General features: G+C 33.7%; 1 protein-coding gene across 1 annotated transcript in view; it reads right to left on the bottom strand.

Annotated features, from left to right (window-relative positions):
* The window catches only part of LOC136028800 (papilin-like), a 387,506-nt gene that overhangs the window by 237,500 nt on the left and 132,410 nt on the right, over window positions 1-17,596 (bottom strand). Inside the window, exons 9-10 of the mRNA XM_065706703.1 lie at window positions 7,818-8,071; window positions 5,366-5,595 (exon numbers count right to left, since the gene is read on the bottom strand). Coding sequence (XP_065562775.1) covers window positions 5,366-5,595; window positions 7,818-8,071 — 484 coding nt within the window. The remainder of the gene's footprint in view (window positions 1-5,365; window positions 5,596-7,817; window positions 8,072-17,596) is intronic.

Genomic DNA, 17,596 nt, shown 5'->3' with positions numbered 1-17,596 from the left:
TTGGGGGGAGGGGTTGAGAAGAGGGGGATATGCTGGGGGAGCTTTCCATCAAGAGTTTGTCATGGGAGAAGAAAATTTCCATGAAGGGAGAGCAGGATTTACTAGCATTATTTAAAAAAAAACAATAAAAAAATAAATGTGAAAAAGCTTTTTCAGCTGGAAGTAAGGAACAGCAATAAAACTTAAAACAAATAGAAATTATTACCCATATGAGGGGCTCACCTCCTTCTAATACCTCGCTCTTTACGCTAAAGCATTTTTAGTAATTTCAACTATTTATTCTACGGCTTTTGTGATTCAGGGGTCATTCTTAATGAATTGGGATAAAATATAAGCTTTAGTGTAAAGAGCGAGGTACTGACGATGGGTTGAATCCCCTCATATATGTAATAAAAACATGAGAATACAAAAGTTCTTTACGTAAGCTAATTTATAAGTTACGTAAATCTTTTACCAATAAAAAGATTCGTAAAAAATTAAAAGTTCTAGTTGCCTTTTTAATTAGCCAAAAAATCAGATGGCAACTAGGCTTCGTCCCCCGCTCTTTTTTTCTCAAAATCATTCGATCGAAATTATGAGAAAGCCATTTAGCCAAAAAAAAAAATATGCAAATTTTGTTTTGATTATTTCTCTGCGGGGAGCCAAAATCAAAACATGCATTGATTCAAAAACGTTCAGAAATTAAATAAAAAAAACAAGTTTTTTTAACTGAAAGTAAGGAGCGACATTAAAACTTAAAACGCACAGAAATTACTTCGTATATGAAAGAGGCTGCTTCCTCATCAACACCCCGCTCTTTACGCTAAAGTTTTTTACTGTTTTAAAAAGAAAAATTGAGAGAAAGAGTCAAACTTTAGCGTAAAGAACGGGGCGCTGATGAGGAAGCAGCCTCTTTCATATACGAAGTAATTTCTGTGCGTTTTAAGTTTTAATGTTGCTCCTTACTTTCAGTTAAAAAACTTGTTTTTTTTATTTAATCACACTTTAAACTAGTAAAAATTTCACTTAAGAAGATAGACAGATATACAGTGTTTTACATACCACCTGAGCTTAACAGAATTTTATGCGAAATAAATGAGGTTATAAGATAATTAGAAAAAATGAAAGTTTTTTCTACTGAAAGTAAGGAGGACCATTAAAATTAAAACGAACATTAATTAATCCATACATGAGGAGGGCCATCCCCTTCCTCAGCCCCTCACTCTTACACTAAAGCATCTAGTGCTTTAAAAAGCTTCTTATTCCAATTAAACGACCAATTTTTTCTGGAGCCGTTCTTAAAGATTTGGGAAGCAAAGTTTAATTTTACAGAGATTAGCGAGGGGTTGAGGAGGGGCCATCACACTTTAAACTAGTAATAATTTCACTTAAGAAGATAGACACATATACAGTGTTTTACATACCACCTGAGCTTAACAGAATTTTATGCGAAATAAATGAGGTTATAAGATAATTAGAAAAAATGAAAGTTTTTTCTACTGAAAGTAAGGAGGACCATTAAAATTAAAACGAACATTAATTAATCCATACATGAGGAGGGCCATCCCCTTCCTCAGCCCCTCACTCTTACACTAAAGCATCTAGTGCTTTAAAAAGCTTCTTATTCCAATTAAACGACCAATTTTTTCTGGAGCCGTTCTTAAAGATTTGGGAAGCAAAGTTTAATTTTACAGAGATTAGCGAGGGGTTGAGGAGGGCCATCACACTTTAAACTAGTTAAGATTCCATTTAAGAAGATACACAGATATACAGTGTTTTACATACCACCTGAGCTCAACAGAATTTTATGCGAAATAAAAAAGGTTATGAGATAATTAAAAAAAAAAGAAATTGTTTTCTACTGAAAGCAAGGAGCAACATTAAAACTAAAAACGAACAGAAATTATTCCATACATGAGGAGGGGCATCCCCTTCCTCAGCCCCTCACTCTTACACTAAAGTATCTAGTGCTTTAAAAAGCTTCTTATTCCAATTAAACGACCATTTTTTTCTGTAGCCGTTATTAAAGAATTGGGAAGCAAACTTAAATTTTACAAAGGCGAGCGAGGGGTTGAGGAAAGGCGAGGTCTCCTTATATATGGAATAATTTCTGCTCGTCTTCAGCTCGATACATCCCCGATTTCTTGGTGATGAATTTTATAGATTGTATTTTCTTAAAAATTTTAAGATTGTATTTATCAATAATCGTAAATTGATTGTAGCGTCCCGCTTTTTGATTTTTCTGCTTAAGAGTTAAATGTTGGATTAAGATTAAATTTTTGGACAAAATTTGAATGTTAATGTCGAAATTTTTGATGTTCAGCAGTTTTGTTAAATAAGTCCTTGACAATATTTTTATAAAGAATTTCGAGTGGACGGAAAGGGATATGATTATTCATTTAGATGGAAATTCTGTGTGATTTTTGATCTTCTATGCGGCTGAAGCCATTATGACCTCTGCAATGGGGACATTCACATTCACAGTAATATATGTTACTGTGAATGTCCGAAATCTGGTTAATGTCGACATTCGTCGGCGAATGTCCGGAATTCGTTTTTCTCTGCTTGGATTCAATTAGCTTTGCGAATCAGCTTTTTTAGTCTTATACAAGCTTTGATGGTAAAACTTAAAATTAGGTTAGGTTGAGTTAGGTAAAATTAAGTTATAAATCTCAGAAATGAGTCAAAAACCTAACCCGTCGCCATCTTACCTTGCATTAACACCATATATAATGGTAAAAGAGAAATATCACAATTTAAAATCACTAAAAACTAAACTTCTAGTAGCGCGTGCCAACCCCCCCCCCCTCACGAAATTTCCTGATGAGGCTAATGATAATCCACCTTACCTTTTCCACCTCTGTTGCAATTTGAAGGTAAATATTATATTCTATGTCACATAGACAAAATATTCTCGAAATGGAATGGACACTGTTAATCCCCCCCCCCATATCACCCATAATGAAGGCGTAGACCAAAAATATTTCTTAGAATCGAGAGGGACTAAACATCAATTTCTAAGACCCCCATCCAAGATTCATTCATATTCGTATGAAAACTCAATCAGACTTACAATATTTAGGCATTAAAATGCACTCTTAGAGGCACCTACCCCCCCCCCCCTCCAGCCGACCAACAAAATGACCCACCACTCATGCTTCATAATAGTTGATGCACAATGATACATTACTGTGCATAAATTTATAAAATATAAAGCAAATTAGTTTACTTAAAGGAAGCTCTAAAATAAGTGTCAGAAAAAACGCTTCCTGCAATACTAGGAGGTATCACTTCACAGCATTCTTGTTCAGGCTTAGCCTAAGTGAAATAAGATTAGAAAAAAAAATTTCTAGCCTCCCTACGTCTTTCTAAATTCTTCTGAAGGATCATGGATAGTTAGGCAATTTGGGCATTGTAACGCGGTTTTTGGGGGCATGAAAAAATGCTAAATTCCACATTTTTCCTCATAGGATCTTGAAACCCCATCAGTGCGGTTCTCTGATATGCTGAATCAAACAATATGATTTTTATTCAGATCACTTGGGTGTTTCCCTCCTTTTTCGAAAATCAGGTGAACTTTCTCTGGCTTATTGCTTTTAATGGGTAACATTAAACTTCATGAATTTATATACTTGGAATCAGCATAAAAAGAAAATTCCTTTGATCTATTGATTATTATGAAAATTCTTTTTCTTTATAGAACTTCGGTTACTATTGGCCTGAGACACTCCTTACTTACAGTTCGTTACAACTAATTGTTTGAAAGGGGCTAAGCCCATTTAAAAGAAAGAAATGTAAAAGATTACCACTAAGTGATTAGTCCTTACTTTTGCCCAATGTATGAGGGTACTGGGGAAAAGTTTTTTATCTTGCAAGGGAATGTAAGCAGCTTTCGGGAAGTTTTATAGATAAAAATGATTATATAAGAGTAGTGAGGAAGAAGGATTTAGGGGGAAATCTAAAGTTGGGCACATTTCTGAGACTTGGACTGAACTATAGAGTTCTTTCTCTGACACATTGTTTGGCATATTCATGTGTTTGATATTGAGTGGTGTCAATTGTTGGTTTGTTCTTACGGCCCTGTTTGGCTTTTGTTCAAATAAACTATTACGTTTGAGTGACTGCATATCAAACAATAAGCTGCGCCAAGATTTGGTTCGATATCAAACAATTCGTGGTAACGAACTGTAGTAAGGAGCGACTCGGCTCAATAGTAATCGAAACTCTAAAAAACGGAAATTTGATACTAATAGATACATCAAAAGAATCGGATTTATTTGCTGGTTTATTTCATCAAATTTAATCTTACCCGTCGAAAATTATGAGCCTGAAAAAGTTTGTCTTACTTTAGAAAATAGGGGGATACATCCCCTAAAAGTCAGAGAATCTTAATGAAAATCACACCATCAGATTCAGCGTATCAGAAAATCCTACAGTGGAAGTTTCAAGCTCCTATCTACAAAAGTGTGGAATTTTGCATTTTTTGCCAAAAGACAGATCACGGTCTAGATCAGGTGGGTAACTAATATTTATAATTTTAACTGCTGATTATTTCGATCTCAATGATTCTTGATCACTCAATGATCACTGAGTTAATTGTTAGGCCAAATCTTACAAATAAATGATGATTGGTTGCCAAAGATTTGACTTTTTGGTAATCTAGCTAGGCTAAAAATTAAAAAGAAAAACAGCAATTGAAGTTCAACAATATGTGAACAATATAGTTCAAAACAACCACGGAAATGCACTTTATAAAAGTAGGTTTAGGTAAATCAAATATACAAATAAAATCTGGTTTATAAAATCAAATTAGTTTTTCATGCTTTGAAAAAGCCTGATCTTTGGGTTTAATAAAAACTTGGTGTTACTGTAGGTATGCAGTCAATTTCTGTTTTTTTTTGGGGGGGGAGGGGAATCAATCAGCAAAGTGGGATCAGTAAAATCAATAGCACAAAGTATATATTGCAAATGAAGCTTAAAATAAAATCTGAATTTGAGGTTATCACAAAGAGGGATTAAGCAGTTTACGAAACAAAATAGAAAATCAACTACTCTGGACAAATTAATTGCTCGATTTTATAAGAGATAATAATTAAGAACCACGGTTATATTGATACGACGCATGGGAAAGCAACGCCCCCTCCCACTCAGGATACTAGAGCATATTTCGAAAATTGTATAAAATTGAAAAATAACAAAAAATGTCATTTATATTCTAGATAAAAAAAAGCTATTAGTAGCATTCCTCCCGCCTCCTGGAAAGTTCCTGAAAATGATCACAGAACGAAGTAATTTCCATTGAAATGAAACTCCATTTCGATTTAAGGTCCAAATATAGGTTTCACAAGTAATTTTTTGACAGTCTAAGAACATAACTACAGCATACCTTACAGACGAGGGCATTAGCTGCGGGTCACACAGGTTGTCACTCACTACTTCAAAATTGGAAGTTCTTGAGCAGCTGACATTTCTTGTCTGTTGCCCTCCCCCACAAGAGGCATTGCATTCACTCCAGGCCCCGTATGCCCATTGATATACATCAGGTTGAGCTACTGAAACATTGCTAGGGATACTGTATTCATATTCAATTCCAGGATTAGCTTCTTGGTATAATAACTGAAAAGTATGCTTATCTAAAATTTTCGGTACTTGTGTCTTATAGCCACCACGCCCAAGAAGTGAAGCTAGGTTAGTCCTAATGAAATAATTCTTACTTCATAATATGCAGAATAATTGTAGCTAACACATTTTGCGTGCATATCTACTTTACTTTACGCACCCCCCCCCCCTAATGTGCAAATATATAGCCCACAATATATATTTTCAAGCTATTCCCGCAATGCGTCTCCCTTGTTTCACCCCATGTACCTGTAAATTGAATCAACTGTGAAGAAACGAAAAATGAAAAAACTAGTTACGTGTGGGAAAATGCGCCGAAAATATATAATTCGGGCTATATATTTGCACATTAGGGGAAGTGGAGTTAAAGTATAGCGGGTTTGCATTTAAAATGTTTTAGCTACAATTATTCTGCATATTACGAAGTAAAAATTGTTTCATTAGGATTAACCTGACTGTAATTCTAGAGTTGGGTGACTATAAGACATAAGTACCAATTTTTGTTACTAGAATAAATACCAACTTAAACTTCAGCTAAATAAAAATTAGAATTTGCACCGGCTGATGAAATGAGTCCCCCGTACCACGAAGTAAAAATTGTTTCATTAGGATTAACCTGACTGTAATTCTAGAGTTGGGTGACTATAAGACATAAGTACCAATTTTTGTTACTAAAATAAATACCAACTTAAACTTCAGCTAAATAAAAATTAGAATTTGCACCGGCTGATGAAATGAGTCCCCCGTTAGCGCTGGTGTCGTCTAGGTCAAATTGAAAGAGAATAGAAAACATCACATGAAATGCATTATAGATGCCGTTCGTGATGCAATTTTCCTAGCGATAGTTTTATATAGTGCTTGACTATACGCACAGTTTTTTTTTTTTTTTTTTTTTTTTTTTTTTTTTTTTTTTTTTTTTTTTTTTTTTTTTTTTTTTTTTTTTTTTGTCTTAAAAGAATTTAGGTACTTGTGTATTATTCAGAACACACTCAATAGGCAAAGTTAGGTTAGGTATCTTCTATCACTATGCGGTCTTCTATCACTATTGGCATATCCCAAATCTTCATTTCAAAATCCATGTTCAGACACTATCTTCTATCACTGTGCGTAGCAAACTAAATTGAGTTTTGTCTTTGTGGCTATGAAACCGGTTTTTCTCATAAAATGTACCAGCATCATAGTTTGTTTCAGGAAAGAACCTAACTTCACTTATTGAGTGTGTTCTGAATACTATACAAGTACCAGAATTTCTTTGGAGATGGTTGATTTAAGTCAATAAAATCTATTTTTTATAGCTTAAGTTATAAAGAAAAGCGCAGGGAATGTTAACGGGTGTGATCCTCGAGATAAATAAAAGCAATGACTGCATTACTTGGTAATGCATTACCAGTCGAGCAACAATTCTGTACATAATTATTTATCGGTTTATTTTCTCGAAAACATCACTACATTTTTTCCTGAACATTGTCATGCTATCATTTTACGGTGGGAAAAAATAAACTAGACGGGTCACAACTTTGGCAAAATTCGCGTACCCCCTCCCAGCCCCCTGAATATTGCTTATATATCGTCCGCTGACTGAAAGTAGAGACACTGAAGTTTAAAAACTTTGAGCATAAGCAGGAGGAGTTTTAAAACGTAATTTACTTGTTGACAAATCAGGGGGGCCCAAGTTTTTAGAGAAAGACATCCCCACTTGATAGCTGTAAAGTGAGACCTGGATAATTAATTGCTTTGCACTAATGCTATGTGTTGTGGCATGAAAATAACGATAATAATTTGTATACCATGAGACTGAGCTTCGCTTGGTGATACTTGTTCTTTTGATAAGGGTGTTCTTAATAAGTTAATTTTTCGTTTCTCGACATGAAAAACGATCTAGACAAGGTTCGACTTTGGGAAAACTCGTTTTTTGGGGGAAAATTAATTTTAGAACAAAATTTTTCATATGAATGACGTCACCAATACCCAAACATCCAATACTTTACTGGTTTTACTTTCTAAGGTGAGTAAATAAAATGAAATTAGAGTTGTTTTGAGCAAGAAATTAAAAAAAATATCGCTATTTTCCCTGAGCGAAGCACTGTCCCCTGGTAATATATATATATATATATATATATATATATATATATATATATATATATATATATATATATATATATATATATATATATATATATATATATATTCAAGAATAACATAACATAAAAACAACTTACAACTAAGTATAATGCCTCATCAGTTGGTCCAACAGCTGATATTACTTCAGGAGCAAAGAAGCTCTGAGACTTCCTTTCGTATTTAAAAGTTGTTCCACAAAATTTCATATCTCTCGGATAGTCAATTCTCCAATTTCCATTTAAGTAGTAATGCCCAGAACTGTTCCTTAGTGAAAGATAGTTGTTCGATGCTTTGATTTCTGATATTTTAATGTTGGTCGCGCCCGCAGGAATTAAAACAATGTCATTGTATCCTGAAATGTAAAGATTGTTTTTGAATTAGTCATTATTGTCTCTTAAGTTCTAGCCAAGTGGATTGGTGTGCTGTATTTAGCATCCATTGTCCGACAGGGAAAGGGTTCAGGTTGGTTGGTTGCCCAATTGGTTCAAAGGGTTGCCCAATTATGTGGTGTGGGACGGGAGCTCTAAATGGGTACCTGGAGAAATCTGGGGAAGGTAAACAGGAAGGGTGTGCGAAAGCACAGGACGGTTGGCCCCTAACCCCCCCCCCGTTGCAATTCCTGGCTGAAGGGTCAAGAAAGGGAGATCAGCACTGTCGGTAGGGACTGTAAAGTCCAAAGCCGCATGATTTACCTTTTATCGAAAAATCGATAAACAGGCAGAAAATACATTTTTAGCCTTAATGCTGGTTTTTTGCATTTATTTTTTTCATCCTCTAATTTTATATTTTCTTATTAAAAATAATTTAGTTTTATTTTTTTAATGTTACTTCATTAATTTTGTTTTATTAAAATAATTTTTTAGCCCTTTTTAGTCCCAACCCCTTATCTTATGCGCCTTCAAGTTACCACTCCTGAAACCGTTGGCTGAGCCTAAACCTTTCTCTAAGCAAAAATTAATTATATTACCAATGCTCAATAAAAAAAACTCTTTGGTGACGTATAAAACCAAGAAAGGAAATAATAAATGAAAAGAAAAAAAAATCAAATGGGTGAAAAAAAGAGGATTTTGTCAGCCAGTAGCAAAATATAAAGACAAAAATCAAGCAAATAATTCGACAAGGACCTCCGCCAAGTCGTCCTCAGTGCTCAAAAAGAAGAAAGAAAGAGAAAAACGAAGAAACAACAACAAAAGTGAACTCTTCCTAAGTGAACTCTGCAAGAGGAGAAAAGACACCTGTCTTTTCTCCTCTTGTAGAGTCCCCTTCAGAAGGTTAGATTTTGTTGTTGTTTTTTTGTTGTTTTTTTTCTTTTTTTTTGAGCACTGAGGACGACTTGGCGGAGGTCCTTGTCTTTTTTCACCTATTTGATTTTTTGCTTTTCATTCATTATTTCCTTTCTTGGTTTCATACGTTATGTATAGAAACCGAGTATGGTCTCAGAACGTATTTCCTCTTGGGTGAGCCACTATCATTAGGGAAATCTAAAGCAGCACAATCTCATATCCTATTATATTTCTATCATATGCTGATTTTCACAGTAATATCTGGCCACGGTGGAACATCAAAAGGCATATAACAATTATAATGTTTTTCCAACTTAAGGCTAATTATGCCAATTATTATCCGAAAAGTATCTACCCAGAATCTAACAATTGGGTTTTTATTTAACCATAAAACACCAAAAGCATAAACTGAAAAATATGGAGAAAAAAGCTATTTATTCACATTACAAAAGAAGTCGGTATGACTTTTGAAACCAGATAATAGAATTATTTCCTATAATATTTTTATTATTTTACCGGCTGATTTCAAGACAGCCAAAACAAACGCGAAGAAGAGGCCCTGCAGCCCGCGCTTTGTGCCAAAATCTTAATATTATTAATAATTTCTTATGTCTGTCATATAGTTCAAGCATTTTTCTTTTTTTGCTTCTTAATTTTGCTGAATTTTAAAAAAGACATTTCAATCAAATCGATTAAACATATCTGAGGATGCATTAACTGGCGACAATAAAGAGTAAAGTCTGAAGGGGAACCACTAAAATTCAGTTATCTGACAAAGGTTGTTTTTCCAATCAGGGGCGTAATTTACTATAGGACAGGGGCGGACCTCCTCCCCCCCCCCAACTCAAGTTTATTGTCATCAAAAACCTTATCAAAAAAAAAGATAGATCTATATAATCCATGTAACCATAGAACCAGATCAGTTTTCTTTTGTATATCGTTGCCTTTATGGTACTATGTGGCTCATTTTTCCTTTTTCACTTGATCATTTTCAATTGACTTGGGAAAATCACCTAATAATTTTGCCCCCCCCCCCCACTTACAAGGATTCTTGACGAAATTACGCCCCCACTTCCAACACACACACACACACACACACACACACACACACACACACACACACACACACACACACACACACACACACACACATATATATATATATATATATATATATATATATATATATATATATATATATATATATATATATATATATATATATATATATATATATATATATATATATATATATATATATATATATATATATATATATATATATATATATATATATATTAACACTAAATACAATTCGATTGAAAATTTCAAAAATTAAACACAAAAATAACTCTAGTCTCTAAAGACAATCTCAATCTTATTTAGCGCCGTCCTGGTGCCATTTTTGGCCCATAACACGGTGCTAAATTACTTTTCTTTAAATACCGAGTTTATAGCTATAAAAAACTAAAAGGGTTAGAAATAATTGACGAAATTGAACCTAAATTCTTACTAAGTATTCTTAAAGTAGACCAAGGAAAATTAACTTTTTTTTAAATGCACAAAAGTTTGGTGATAAACAACAATATAGTCGTTGGACATCGGGGTAGCACACGAGGCGTAATTGAAATACCACTAACTTGGCAAAAGAAACAGCATAGGTTCAAGAAACAACGACATGCAACAACCATTTCGAATATGAGGCCGCAACATCTTGGCCGCATGTTTCGGCCGCAACATCTCGATGTTATTTAAATAATCTGTTCGAGTCATAGACGATACTCATAGTCAAAGCACAAAGGTACAATAGACATTTCAAATATAAGGAAGCATTGGGCTCGATATCTCAATGTTATTCAATGAATCTGTTCGAGTCGTGGACCATATTCATAGTCCAAGGACCAAAGGCACTTTAGATATTTCAAATATGTGAAAGGTTTGGTCCCTGTCAGTGCATTATTGTCATACATACTTTATTTTTCAAGATTATATAAGCTGTTAAAACCCTAACATAATTACAACCTGCCAACCCCTCTACTTTCTGCCTAATTTCGACTTCTACTTGTCGAGAGGGGTTTTTAATGACTCCATTCTAATTTTCTATATCTAACTGTTTTTCTCGAATTAAAAATTTGTATCTTTTTGTTTCCGAAAATGATGTTTGAAAAAAATGTCTTAAAAATACCTGGTTTTTTCTGAGTGCAAAAATAGTTAGAATTGAGAGGTTCAAAATTGTAGATTGTGTTTTATCAGAATTAGAATTTGAACTGAGTTATGTTTCATAGACCAGAATTGTGTTCGGACAAAAACTATACTCGTGCAAACAATTCTTGGGACAAGTTGTTTTGTCCCATCGAATATTCAAAAAAAGATTCTGTTGTCAGATTATAATTCTATAAAGTGATAAGTCACAGCTGTTAAGGATTTTTGGATTATATTGGCTAGTTAAAATATAAAGTTTAGAAGGAAGGGGCAATGTATTGCTCAAAACCTAGGAGGATGGGGGCAAAATAGTCGTTTTTTTTATTTTTCAATGAACACAAAAAAATCAACAACAATAAATCCTTCCCCGGAAAAGGGGTAGTTTCAATTTTAGGACATACGCCACCCTACCCTCCCCCACAAATTGACACCGATGATATCCCCTCCTCCTCCCCCCAATATTTGGACATAGGCCTAGTTTGTGCATGAAATTTTGCTGATTTTTTTATTTTTTCGAGATTATAGTTTTTGAAAAGGCCAAAAATAAGCTATAAATTATTTTGCTACTTATAAAATAATACATTCAAACTACTTATTGACTACTGTGTGATAAACCTGACTTTTTTAATATCTGTTTACCTATAATTTTTATGTTTCATTGAGTTCGTTCGATCATCTAAGTGGACCCTCCATCTGGGGCCAAACAAGAAATAGATTTGAGAGGAGACCTCTTCTCAAGCTCTCAACCTATTGGGTTCAGAAGAGACCATAAGAAGGCGTCAAAACCAAATTCGTACCTCATGGCAGGGAGTAAAGAATGAAATATTAAACAGATTAAGAGGGAAATTAGATTAAGAGACGAATTATAACGTTTTGGATTGGATCGAAGTACCTCAAACTTGTTCTTGATCTACATATTTAAAAGTTTGTTCATCTATCTTCTGTTTCTAATTTTATTTTGTTTTCTTTTGTTTTTTCAGTTTTAACTTCTTAATTTTAATCTGTATTTAATCTGTTTTTTTTTTTTTCGTTGGCCTGTTTTATTTTTCAGTTCTCAGTTGTTTTTTTTAGCTTCTATCTTTTTTATTTTCTTTTTTATTACATTTCCCTTTTTTTACATAGATATTGTATTTCCTTGAGTTGATATTTTTCTTCTCGTAACTTTTTTGCTCAAAATTCTCATTCTAAATTTTCATTCCTCGTTTTTCGTATTTTCCGTTTTTTGTTTTTTTGTTGTTTTTTTGCATAGAAACAAGAGCTTCTTGATTGAGATGCAACAAAATGAAAAAAAGCTGTCTATGAATTATTTACCCACGGCATACAAATTATGTACTTTAGATATCAAAGGGCCCAACCTAGTCTTACCTAAGTTATGTCTTACTCATAGTATAAACACTGCCAGTTTGGTTAAGCTTGGAAAGTAAGCATCATTCGTATTTTACTTGTTGTTAGTGAGTTTTGTCGGCTTTGCTAAATCATTCAGTGATTTTGCATGTTTATCAATGAATGACTAAATTGTCTGTTTGCTCAACAAACTACTATATAACTGTAAATCATGTGATTTGAAGCAGAAGGGACCTAAGCATCCTTTTGGTGCTTGTGGTGGTTTTTGGTGCTTGGTGCTTGGAACAGAAACGTCTTTTTGGTGATCTGCTGTCGTAAATCAAAAGGCGGTTTGTTGCACAACACACGAGAACCAAAAAACTCTGCAGTTTTCGATTCAGACCCAACGGTCAAGCATTTCCTATAGTAAAGAACCATAATAGTCAAACGTGGTCAAAGGGCACCCCCTTGCCCTTTTTCCTCAAAGATATCCAATTAAAGTCTGGAGATACCCATCTTGTTCAAAATAGTCTAAAGCTTAATAACTGCATCTGGGGATGTCACAGCCCCCAAGAGCCCTTAAGGCATCGGCTGTAACCTATGCAAGCTGCCCATTGTTGATATAAAAGGTTATTACTGGGAAAAGGAGACATGTTTGAGCCTCGGTCTCCAAAATGGCTTACGATATTAAAGTAAAACTTTTAAGAAATTTCGAGGGGGATGTCGAGCAAAATTTAACCACTATATATGCAGGATGGTCTCAAAAGGACACATCAGCAAAACCAAAGGAACGGCTAAGGGTAATAAGTTGAAACTTTCAGGGCCATTACTGCTACTACTACTATGACTACAAGTGTGACTACGACTGCCTTTACAAATCGTCCTTTATATCCAAGGTGTCATGAACTTTTTCATTTTCTATTATATCTTTTCCTATAACTTTATCCTGGTTTAGAACATTCTCAATATGGTCTGCCCACTTCTATTTAACTCTTTTCTCATCGCTATTTATAGCCCCATTCCTATCTTTAATTGGCACTAGTCCCGATTGATTACTCCCTCTCAACTTATTAAAATACAAGTACAAAATTTTACTATTATGCTGTCTAGCTACAATTTCCAGATCCTTGACAATTTTATCCATAGCCTCCATTTCACACCTCCTTAGTTCATATTTTAGTGCTTTCTAGAATTATTCCATCCGACTTGTACATTGTAAAATTTTAAACTCTCCGCCTTGGTATTCAACTGTTCCTGAAAAGTTCCTCTCAAATTCACATCCTGGAGTCTACCAACATCATGGCTTCCCGAAAGGATCATTGTTTCCGGAATGACTTCCCCAAATTCATTTATGACATATTCCATTTTAGTACAAATTTTGCACATGATGGATATACCGTACCTCATTTAAAATTAGAGTAACGTAAAGAATGTAATATGAATAACCGCAAGGACTAAGTGGACATTTTTGACCAGTTTTCCAGTTGAACCTAGGCAAAGGACTAAAATAATATCCTTTCTAACGTGAACTATATGATCACACTTGTAAGTCAGAAAGCTTAAGAAGGATTTGTCAGAATCACTACTTTCTCACTCGGGGGCAGACAGTAGCCAGTTGGGTTTCAGTGTTAGTACAAACATGGTAGAAGCAGAGTTCATTAGCATTTGACCTTTAAAAATAGAACTGCCCGTAGAGAATTGTACGCCTCCCTTTTGAAAGCGAATTGTGGGGTCATACTCCGCGAGTCAGAAAGATTAAGGAGAATTTGACAAGTTTGCCGATTTCGCACTTGGGGGCTATTTTATAATTAATGAAGAACTGATTATGATATATGGTATATGGTATAAGCCTTGTATTATAATATTGAGTGCCCAAAAAAGCAGCACGGCTAAAAAAGTGAATAATTAGGATGAAGTACGTTGTAAAACTGACAGAGATCTTTGTTAAGTCTTGTTTGATAACTGAATGAGATTGGTATCATGCTAATTTTTCGTCCATTTATCACTTGGTGCATAACTACCCTCAGGAGGGGGGATATCTTACAAAAAAGACTATTTTACCCCTAAAAAAGAAATCCTCTTGTCCCTTCCCCTAAGGGTCGCGTATATGTACACCTATGGGTTGCTGGCTTTCTTGTATTTCAAATATGCTAATTTGTTATTTTTTGTATACATGTAGAAACAAGCTGGATTTGCGGCTGGTCGCTCCAACCGAACACGCATGTATATTGAGGCAAGATCAAGTTGGAATAGGTTTTTTTTTCTAATTCTTAAAAATCGGGGTTCCCAATGAATCCCCACAGAGTATATGGCAGTAGCCAAGTATGCAGGGAGGAGGGGGGGCTGAACGTCTGGGCACTTCTTATTCGTGTTGTTGAATATTTTTTTATTACTTTTCCCCCTCCAAAAAAGAAACCCAGTGTATGTATCTGTATAAAAGGGTACACCCTGGGTTTTTTTCGGGGGGGGGGGGGATGGGGTACAGCGAAAAACCGTAAAACGCATCAAAATTTGCTTATATGCATTTTTGTTACGTTTTTACGAGTCCATGAGTTTCAGGGGGGGGGATTAAACCCCCTAACACCCCTCCCCTTAGAAATGGCCTTGCCTATATACACAACTTGTTTTTAGCCCAGACAGGAGTTCATAGTTAAAGTTAGTCGTGGTTCATATATTCTCGTAGAACCATAGACTGATCCTATGAATTCGGTCAAATTGGTTACTGAACAGCTATTTAGTGTTATATTTTGTTAGTTTTTGAAAAATTATAATTTTTTATTATTTTTATAGAACATACTTGTGAATGTGTAAATTTCAAAATCTGGTCACTATTTTGTCAGTAAATAAAGGGAAAATAGAAAAAAAAACGCTCAAATGTAGTCTTATTTGTCTTACTTGATTCTTAAATGTAGTCTTAGGTTTAAGAAATTAAAGATGACACTAGATGACAGCCAACTCGAACTCAAAGAGAGAGTTTAAATACAACAGTTTCATCTACACTCAGAAGAACTGAATTAAAAAAATGAAATAAATTATCACAGAATAGCTACAAAAGAAGAACTAAGATCAAACAAGATAAATTAAACATTAAGGGCTTACATGCAGACATAATATTTTTGAACAGAACCTATAAGTTGATGTCTACTTAAGTTTCACAATGTACAAACTTTAAGCGAGATTCATATACTCTTCCAATTTGCCACTTTTGCGATGAAGATTTAATCAATTGTTTCAATCCTCTGTCCTATGTGTTAGTTGGTTCTTAAGATGGCATAAGTTCAGAGCTTTAAAAAAATCTTTAAAAATTTAAATTTATATCTTTTGGTTTCCGAAAATGATATTTTAAAAAATGTTTTAAAAATACCTGTTTTTTTCCGAGTGAAAAAATAATTCGAAATGATAGGTTCATAATTGTAGATTGTGTTTTATCAGAATTAGAATTTGAACTGAGTTATGTTTTATAGACCAGAATTGTGTTCGGACAAAAACTATCCGGACTCGTGCAAACAATTTTATGTTAATTAGAATTGAAAAGTCCAAGACCTTTATTTCAATCTTTCGCTTTTCCAGTTTTTAACACACCCAAAAACCCTTTTCAATGGACACTGGTGAGCCTCCCTATTTTATTTCAAAAACCTTCTTCACAGAAAACCTCTTTTTTCCGCTTTTTTGCTCTCCGGTAAAATAAAGTGTTTTTTTTTTAACAGTGAACCCTTTGTATTACCAAAGACGCTCTTTTTCAATGGGAATTCGTGTACTCCTTAAGCTTTTTTAAAAAAAACCTCCTTCTCAGAAAACCTCTTTTATCAGCTTTTTCACTCTCCTGTAGTTTCTTTTTTTTAACACACTGCCTTATGAATTACCAAAGGCACTCTTCTTCAATAGACATCCGTATCTGTCATTATTTTTCTTTAAATAATTTTTTTCAAAAAACACATTTTTTCATCTTTCGCTCTCTTGTAAAATATAAGATTTTTAACACACTGCCTTTTGAATTGCCAAAGATAATCTTTTCAATAGACGCAAGTTCGCTACCGTAATTTTTTCAAAGCCCGAAAAATCTCCTTTTCGGTTTTTTTTTTTTTTTTTTTTTTTTTTTTTACTAGTATGCCTCCTTATTTTTTTTTCGAATAACCTCCTTCAAAGGAAATTTTTGTTTTCAGATTTTTTTTACCCTTCTGTACACCTTATGTTGCTTAACATTTATTTAATACCATTTTTTGAGTCACAACAGCAACTCTATTCAGGAAGAACTATTGTGCCTCCATAATTTCTTCAAAAAACCTCCCTCAAAACCACCAAACATTACTTAGATCCAGCAAAATGCACTACTACACTATCATAGACACAGATGAACAGAAAATTCCTATCCTTCTTCACTAAAATGAAAAATCTTGATTTGAGAGTATTCTTTGGCTAATAAAATATGAAAAAGGTAAAGCTGCTAGTCGTGTTTTGGGAAATTGTTACGTGTTCAAAATAACTATTGGACAAAGCTAACTTAATATAAAAACCCTTTTTGTACTATTTTTTTTGTTGTGGCTTAGTACTACCCCCTTATTTTTCCTAAAACTTTCAGGTTATAATGATATATGAAATATAATGAAATAATGAGATAAAAATAATAATAAATAATGAGATATATAATGAGATAATAAATAAATAAATAATAATAAATAATAATAATAAATAGTAACTAATAATAATAATAATAATAATAATAATAATAATAATATAACTATAAATAAATACTAATAAATAAGTATGAATAAATATAACTAAATAATAATAAGAAATAAATAATAAATAATAATAATAATAATAAATAAATAATGAGATAAAAATAATAATAAAAAATGAGATAATGAAATAAAAATTCGATTGAGTTACCCGGCTTGTTATTTGACCTTAAAGCATCATTTAAGGATCATTCACAACGAGACTTGGTGCATGCCTAGATCTTTGCTAATGTCAGTTCCATTCATAATAAGATCTATCTAACTAACTAGTTTAGGCAAGTTAAGTTCTTCTTCTTGTGTTTGATTTTTTGAGAAGACCCCCTCCCAGTC

Source organism: Artemia franciscana, chromosome 7 (assembly GCF_032884065.1).
Source record: "Artemia franciscana chromosome 7, ASM3288406v1, whole genome shotgun sequence".
In the NCBI taxonomy this organism is placed as follows: Eukaryota; Metazoa; Arthropoda; class Branchiopoda; order Anostraca; family Artemiidae; genus Artemia; species Artemia franciscana.
This window is presented reverse-complemented; position numbering and strand designations above follow the sequence as displayed.